The sequence below is a fragment of the Nannospalax galili genome, unplaced genomic scaffold (genome assembly GCF_000622305.1).
Source record: "Nannospalax galili isolate Female #2095 unplaced genomic scaffold, S.galili_v1.0 scaffold426, whole genome shotgun sequence".
Lineage (NCBI taxonomy): Eukaryota > Metazoa > Chordata > Mammalia > Rodentia > Spalacidae > Nannospalax > Nannospalax galili.
In genome coordinates, this window is record NW_008354494.1 from 431,254 (window position 1) to 440,027 (window position 8,774).

General features: G+C 37.0%; 1 protein-coding gene across 1 annotated transcript; it reads right to left on the minus strand.

The window, feature by feature from the left end:
• Positions 1-7,440: 7,440 nt before the first annotated feature.
• Positions 7,441-8,373, minus strand: LOC103748874 (olfactory receptor 2D3-like). The gene has a single exon (XM_008851657.1). The coding sequence runs from the start codon at positions 8,371-8,373 to the stop codon at positions 7,441-7,443; it is 933 nt and encodes a 310-aa protein (XP_008849879.1).
• Between the last annotated feature and the right edge of the window lie 401 nt (positions 8,374-8,774).

Below are 8,774 nucleotides of genomic sequence, written 5' to 3' on the forward strand. Positions count from 1 at the left end.
GTAGATGATAGATAGATAGATGATAGATAGATAGATGGTATATATATATATATATAGTTACATTACATAAAATGAAGTTTTGGGAGTAAAAATGACCATATTTGTGCCTTCACTATTCAAAAATACCTATGATATGTGGGAGAGGTGTCCGTCAGTGGAGAAATGGCTTTCACCTATAATAAGATTTCAATTTAAAATATAAAAACAGAACTTAAAATAATTGCATATTTTCATATTCTCTACATATAAAATGCTGTCAGTTTTCCTTTTTATGTAACATATAATGATTAGGCTTAAAATATTTGATCAGTAAATATGAAATTGAAACAGACCTTATTAAAATGCAAATTTAATATATAATACAAAAGATATGAAAGAAATAATATGTTCTTCTGTGTATATATACATATATACAGCTGAATATATGTGCATGTATAATAAATAATTAATCCAAAGTGTGATAATGATATAATTTTTAAAATTTTATATGAAATTAAATCATCTATGTATTTGTCTGTCTTCTGTCTGTCCATCTATCTTTGGGTAGTAAAAGCTTCACTATATATGTATCAAAACTGAAGAAAAGAAAGAGCACGCTAATGACTTTACAATCAAAAATGTTAGATTTCTGTGTAATGGATGCTACTGTGAAAAATAAAATATAGAGAAAACTTATCTTAGAAAAATATAAAATTGAGCAATTTTTTTTTTGCTCCCAATATATGAAAAATCTCTTAAAATCAGTAATAAAAGCACGCGATATGGCCCCACACATAAGAATTAAGACTCAGCAATAAACATGAAACAAAGGCAAGCATATTGAAACAATGAGGTATCTTGCTTTGCATTGTAGGTGAAAGTTAAATTGCTATAACCTTCAAGTTTCATGAAAGAGAAAGATAACCAATGGTGGAGAAAGTAAAAGGCCAGTCATCAGCAAGAGGGCCATAAGGTAAAATAGCAGGTAGTGGTTAGAATTTTTTTTCATCTTCACTAGGATTATGTGATTCTTCCCTGCTCTAGGAATAACAGTTTGTTTCCAGACATGGAGAGGAGAAGTGCTGTACACAACTATCAGTCAAATTAAGTCTGGGTGACCTTTCAGATGAGAAATACTTCTGTAAACAAAATCTTTTCCTGCCAATGTTTCCTGGCCTAGAACTTCCTACCCACTAGACCAGATGATACCCAGGCAGCAATAGGTAATATTAAAACTTCCACAGGCACAGATAGGGCTTTCTTAGATTGGATGCTATTTCACAAATGTATAGTCATCTGTTCAATCGCCTTTTTCTCAATAACACCTGACACAACAGAGGACTTTAATAGATGTTACTTGGATAAATAAGTAAGACTAAATAAACTCACATTCACTGTGAGTAAGGAAAGAGTGCTGCTGAGACCTTGGGTTCTGGTTTGGGGATGGAAAGGATGTGACTGAGAAACAGCCAGGATTGCTCTCCGTGTGAAAGGGAACTTATTAACTCACTATCAGCCACATCTTAGGGAAAATGGTGGGTCAGTTTGCCTGGGAACACAGATGGGCCTGCATGCCTGCAGATGCACACAGCTCCTATGGGGATCCAGGGAAGCCTGGCTCATCCAGTTCCCACCCAGGTCATGAGGCTCAGGTGGTTTCCTTGTCCTGCCTGCTTTGACTGTCCACATTCAAGAGGCAGAAGAGAATTTTGGAGTTTAGCTTTTAGAGCTAAGGAGAGACAGTGGGTATCAACAGCCTTTATAGTCACAATGATACCTTCAGTCAAGAGTCTAACTAGGCCCAGAGAGTCACAGACCACAATTCATAAAGGGCACCTATGCTCACTAGAAGATAGACAGGAAAGAGGGGTAGAGTGCAGACACACCCTTCCCTCTCTGTCAACAGGCTCAAGACCCAGAATCCTTGGAAGGAGTAATTTCCCCTCAGCATCTTCTCATTCTCCCATGGAGCACTGATAGATGTAAGCATAGCATAGTTGTCCAGTAATGAAGAAAAGAGTGGCACATGAAGGAAGGTGTGGTTTCTGCATCCTGAGAGTTCTGACCCTAGTAGGCAACCTCCATTGTCATTTCTCAAACAAGCAGAGGCTGGGACATCATCTGGACTGTGAGTCTTATTCAATACTAGCCAAAAGAGTACTCTTTTATGAAGAGTCACAATCCCAAATCTACTAGGAAACCACTAGCCTGGTTCGGGAAGTTCCTCCAGAAAAAATCTTCAAACCTGAAATCCTAAGAGGTGTCATTAGCCTAGCATTCCCTGAGTAGTCACTGCTCTTAACTTCTTCAACTTGTCTACAAGAGATCCCAGGGGCATTTTAAAAATAATGATCTGGGGCTGGGGATATAGTTCAGTGGTATATATGTAAGGCACTAACTTCAATTCCCAGTACCAAAAATACTAAAAATAAAAGCAAAATTAGTAAAAATAATGTTCTTCAACAGAAATACCTGAGTCTCATGTTGTATCAGAGAATACATTGGTGGGTCTCAAGCCACTCTATAGACACCTGAAGTTTCCATGCCTTTGTCTGAATGCTTAAAGTAGAAGTTTCAGTTCTGAGGAGCATGTAAAACACAGATGACAAGTAGAGATATCCCTCAAAATCTGTAGGGTATTTGTTCCATGACTCTTGTGGATAGAAAAATCATTGTACACTCAGCACCCTCATATAAATTAATTCATACGACGCATTCAAAGCCCCTTATGTTTTAAAGTAAACCTACAGATTACTTATGATAACTGAAAATGTCTTCACATATTCAGTCTCAACTCCATAGCTTTATCTGAGGAGCTGACTTATTCTTCAGCATCTCAATTACCTCCCATAAACTAAAAACCACCAGAGAGGTCCAAAACCCTTGTCTGTATTTATATTCAAAATACACTATTTACCTTTATTAACTTTTGGGGGGTTTTTTTGGTCTTGTTGAGACAGGGTCTCCTTGTAGTCCCAGCTGCCCTGAAACTCACTATGTAGACCAGGCTGGCCTTGAACTCACAGAGATCTGCCTGCCTCTGCCTCCCGAGTGCTGGGATTAAAGGTGTGCTCCACCATGCCCAGCCCTACCTTTATTAACTTTTTAGAATATTTTATTTATTATTTTTATTTTATGTGTATGAGCATACTGCCTGAATGTATATAACTGCATCCATGCAGTACAATGCCCGCAGATATCAGAAGATATCAGATACCCTGGAACTGGAACTACTGATGATGATTGTTAAAGGTCATGTGGGTGCTGAGAATCAAACCCAGATCCTCTGCAAGTACAAACAGTGCTCTTAACCTCTGAGCCATCTCTCCAGCCCTTTATTAATTTTTAAGTCAGTAGCTATAGAACTATTAATATAGGTGTGTGTATGTTTCTGTGTGTCTGTGTGTCTGTGTGTGTAGGTTAGCTTACAAAATGGTAGAGAAAAGAACTCTCATAAACCAGGAAGTAATAGCAAGGAACAACAAATGGAATCTCATCAAACAAGGAGACGAAATAACAACAGGACAGCCGATAGAATGAGAGCTAAGCTCTGCTTACCCTTAAGGTTTTAAAACTATTTGTTCTAGGCACCATAGGTATTTTTCAGAATAGGATCACTCCTGTAATTCTGGTTTCCTATGCATATGTCTTCCCCCAGATACTGTTGCACAGCTGTTGACAGCAAGAAGTTAATTGGAGCTTGGCATTAGAACTTAAAAGTTGTCATCAGCACCTGATTTTCTTACCTTGTTGACGGCACTAATTTCCTATTAGTGGTGAGTTGTATGACTTTTATAAAATCAAAGTGATTATTGGTCATGTTTTAATTCTAACTTTTGTTGCAACTTCCCTGTTATTTAATAGTGAATAAATAGAAACCTTCTGAATGGCTACAAGATAGTAGCATGTCTTAAAAAAATGTTGCTATTCAAATTATCTTTAAAATAATGTTTCTATAATGATCTGAAATGCATTGACAACTTTTTGCTCTAGTACTTTTTCTAATTTTCTACACATTATAAACTGACAGATTTGTAAAGCATTTTTTCCTGGAATAATGAACTGAATCTAGGAACAAAGATGTAAAAATAAAATCCAAGTGTGGTGGTATCACATTAAAGAAAAATTTCTTCACTCTTGGAGAAGTTTAACCAAGAATGGGCCCAATCTGCTCTGAGCTGTTCCTCAGAACTGTGTATATTCTATACTTCGGTCTAACAAAGGGCTTCCTCTCATTTTATTAAACATCATGTCATGCATGACATGGGAAAGAAAATATTTAACAGCTTTTAGCTGACCCTACTTATTCAGAACAGCATACACAACCACAAACAGACATCATCAACCTATGCCCAGATGTTGCACCCATCATTTGTGGGGAAGATGTTGTTTTCAAAGTCACTGTTGTTTTCAACATCATCACTGTGACATCTCATGCACACATTCATTATTCTGAGTCAGGAGCTTAGCTGAGTCACAAATAGGGAACATGGCATGAGATTAAAGCTGTGTTTAGTTTAGCTTATCAGAGTTAATTACTGATATCATGTTTCCAAATTTCCTTTGTAAAGGTTTGTTCCAAAGAAACCTTCTGCCAGGCATTGTGACACATGCCTTTAAACCCAACTCTTGGGAGGCAGAGGCAGGCTGATCTCTGTGAGATGGAGGCCAGTTTGGTCCACAAAGAGTATGTCTTAGAAAACTCATTCCCACGCCTTAGTTTTTTAAATGACTATATTCAAACAGGTAAAACAACTTTGTAGTTATTATAAAAGTTTTTGAATATTTCTTGTTACATAAAGTACTAAGCAATTCATGAAACATGCCAGCCCTAGAGTCGTGTTTTGCATAACACAGTTTTATAGTGTTGGTTTTATAGCACAAGCATAAATATAAAGCAAATTATTTCAAGGTAATGCCTGTGACAGTATCACAGATTTTTTTATCAATGCAAAATACATGAGGTCCCCTGGGGGAGGGGTCTAAATTTCATTAAGAAATTTTGTATGAAATGTACAGAAGTTCAATAAAAACACTTAAAAAAATAAGAGAAGACATGAAGTGAGGGGGCAGGAAGGTGGGGGTGGATATGAAAAGAGATGAGGGAGTTTAAATATGATCACAATACACTGTATGAAATTCTCAAAGAATCAACAAAATATTGTTTTAAATAAGGTTATCACAATACATTGTATGAAATCCTCAACAAATCAATAAAATATTTAGATAAGGTTATCCAGTACCTCCTCTACATATGTTTCAAAATTCTAAAAATTCAAATAAAATAATTGCTTATTAAATGTTGGAAAAAGTTCTTAGAGAAACCTTATTATTTCAATAGGTTTTATTGCATTCTCTTACTACAATAACAAGTCTGTTTTTATTGTTTGAGATTTCATACATGCATATAATGTGTTTCGATCAAATCCTCCCGTTCCCTCCCTTCCAATTTTTCTCCTCTCCTCCTAACCCTTTTCCCTTCCAAACTTGTGTGCTTTCTTTTCTTTCTCTTTAATCCCAGAGTCCACTTACTGTTGCCTGTATGTGCATGGGTGTAGGACCAGCTACTGGAGCAAGGGTGACCTTTCAGGAAAAATATTCAAGAAGACAGTTACTTTTCCTCATCCACTAGAAGTTATTAGCTGCCAATAGTTCCTCAACTGGTAGCTGATGACCACCTCTCCCATCCATGTTGTGATTTTTGCTGGCTTAATCCTGTGTAGGTATTGTGCATTCAGTCATAACTGCTGAGAGTTCAAATGTACAACAGCTGTGTCGTGTCTAGCAAATACCGTTTCACTGCAAATGTCCACTACCTCTAGCTCTGACAATCTCTCTCCACCATCTTTCTCTTATAATCCCTGAGTCTTGCAGGGAAGGTTGAGTTATAGTCCCATTTAGAGTTGAGCACTCCACAATCATCTGAGTCCATTTGGAATACATTTTTCATATTTCGCATTAGATAATGTCAGTTATACCTTGTTACAATACCTATTCATCCTGTAAGCCTTCTTAATACTTCAAATTCTCAATATAAAATATATTTCAATTCATAAGCTTTAGGTATATTTATGGGTTACAAGTTAAGGGATTTGCACTTTTCAAGTTCTTAACTACTGATTTCTTGAATCATGCATCATTTAGAGATTATTCAGTGCTTGGTGAAATAACTCTAATTTCACCAAAATTCTATTTTTTATAGATTCATCTTAGTTATGCAAAAAATGCTATATACATTTAAATATATTCATATATATGTATAGTGAATCTATCATTACACTTATTTATTCTCTGTGCAGAGTGATTCTACACACAATGTATGCAATTCAGCAAGGAACTATTAGTGGATGGATATGGGGAATGTCACAAACATGTTGAATTCTGGGTAAGACATTAGCACCTCTTCGTCACCAATGGTGTTTCTGTCCTGGGTTGTATAGAACTAAAGAACTCCATTCATGGCACAAACCAAACTCCAAAATGACTTTACCTATTGCATTCCAGCTCCTGAGAGGAGAACACAACAGGAAATAACGAACTCAAACATACAAAGCAAGTACTGAGGAAAGTAGAGCTTGTCTAGGGATGGACAGCTGTGATGTTATGTTACAGATAAGAAGGGTTTCTTACAGGACAGTTCTGGTGGAGGACACAGATTCTCAATTTTAGTTCCTTCTAACGAGTAATTGTTCTTTGAGGGAGGCAGTGTGGGCAATATTAAGACTTGATCTGGATGTGAAACTCCAAACCTTGTTTCCATAACAACAGATCCCCCACTTTTGGTTGAATTAGCTATAGTAGTTTGCCTGTTTGTTTTTGAGACAGAGTCCCACTCTGTAGTTCAGGATGGACTAGAATTCCTATGTAGCTTAGATTTGTTTAACTCATGAAAATCTTCCTGCCTCAGGCTCCTAAGTGATGAGATTACAGGTTGGTACTGCCATACCAAGTTACAGCAGTAATTTGTATATCTGTAGATTAAAACAGTGTTCTCTGAAGATGGCTATGAATAATGGTCAGATAATAAGAGTTTGACAAGTAGCTGTGGACTTTAGAACCAAAAGGAAATACCCCTGGGTGAAAATTGACTGGTGCATCAAGTCCTTAACTCCAGTTCCAGGGGAATCCAAAGCCCCCTTCTGACCTCCGTGGCATTGCATGACATGGGTGCACTCACATACATGCAAGCAATATACTCATACACATAAAATAAAAAGTAATAAATAAAATAGTTTAAAATATTTTTACTATAGTAGCCAATAAACTGTCATGAGTTAAGTGAGTGGCATCTACAAAGAATAAGCTTGAGCAAGGTTATGTAAACAAACATTTCTTAGTAACACCAGAGTACTTGTACAAACTTTACTTTCAGAATAGAAATAGATCCAAGTGAAAGACATTGAAGCTGTTGTCCTTGGTGTGTCTCCATCTCCCCATACACCTGATACCTTCTATATTGGTCTACTGTATCTGTCTTCTAAGCACTTCCCTTAATGCCTCCTTCACATCCTTGTTCCTTAGACTGTAAATGAATGGATTCATCATGGATGTTACGACTGAGTAGAACACTGAGATCACCTTATCCCCTTGATTCATTTTCTTTGAATTCGGCTGCATGTAGGTAAATATTGTTGAGCCATAGAAGAAGATCACAACAATGAAATGGGAACCACAGGTAGAGAAGACCTTGAGCTTCCCTTCTCCTGATCGTATTTGAACCACAGTGGAGATAATATTCCAGTAAGAGAAAAGGATGAGAGAGACTGGACCTAGGAGAATTATTACACCCATTGCAAAGATGACCATCTCAGCTTTGTAGGTTTCTTCTGAAGCCAGCTTCAAGAGCGCAGGAGGCTCACAAAAATAATGATTGATTAAATTTGGTCCTTGGTATGTCAGGCATAAAGTAAATGTGGTATCTACTACAGACACAAACACTCCACTAGCCCAGGACCCTGCAACTAGCAGAACACAAACTCTCTGTGTCATGATGGTGGAGTAGTGCAGGGGCTTGCACACGGCTATGTAGCGATCATAGGACATCACTGCTAGAAGTGAACTTTCTGTACACCCCATTATGAGGAAGAAAAACATCTGCATTGAGCACCCAGTAAAAGAAATTGTCTTTCTTATGACTAGAAAGTGCACTAGCATCTTGGGAACGATAGTTGTAGAAAAACAGAGATCATTGAATGACAGGTTTTTGAGGAAGAAGTACATTGGCATATGAAGTCGAGAGTCAACTTGAATGAGGAATATGATGAGCAGGTTTCCAAACACAGTCAGCAGGTAGATGATGAGAAATGCCACAAACAGCAGGATCTGAGTCTGATGATCTGAAGAAAGACCCACCAAGATGAACTCAGTCAGATCGGTGTTGTTTTCTTTGCCCATGGATGCTTATTTCTTTCTATAGGTTTAGTAAACAAAAAGCAACAAAGTGTTGGCTATGACGGTCAAATCCAGAAAGTTTAGATATCATTGAAAGAAAAATCGATTTTGTTTTAAATATTATTGTATTTAATATGTTGCATTTTTAAATTACAAACACCTATATTGCTAAAGAAGTCATTTTGTCTGTAGATACAATGAAATCAAGATCATGTCTTCTTCGTGATCCTTGTTGACAGAGTCCTGTCATCTATAGAGCCATTGCTCCACAGTTACATGGATCATACCAGCAAATATCTTCACAGACAATTATATGTCATCAATCTAACATGTAAATTTGCCTGATGTGAAGGAATATCCAAGCCATATAGCAAGGGTACAAATATTATATAACTTTGAAAAAC

Bases quoted from the DNA above. Each gene is read 5' to 3' on its own strand.
- LOC103748874 (XM_008851657.1), bottom strand. From the start codon at position 8,373: ATGGGCAAAGAAAACAACACCGATCTGACTGAGTTCATCTTGGTGGGT.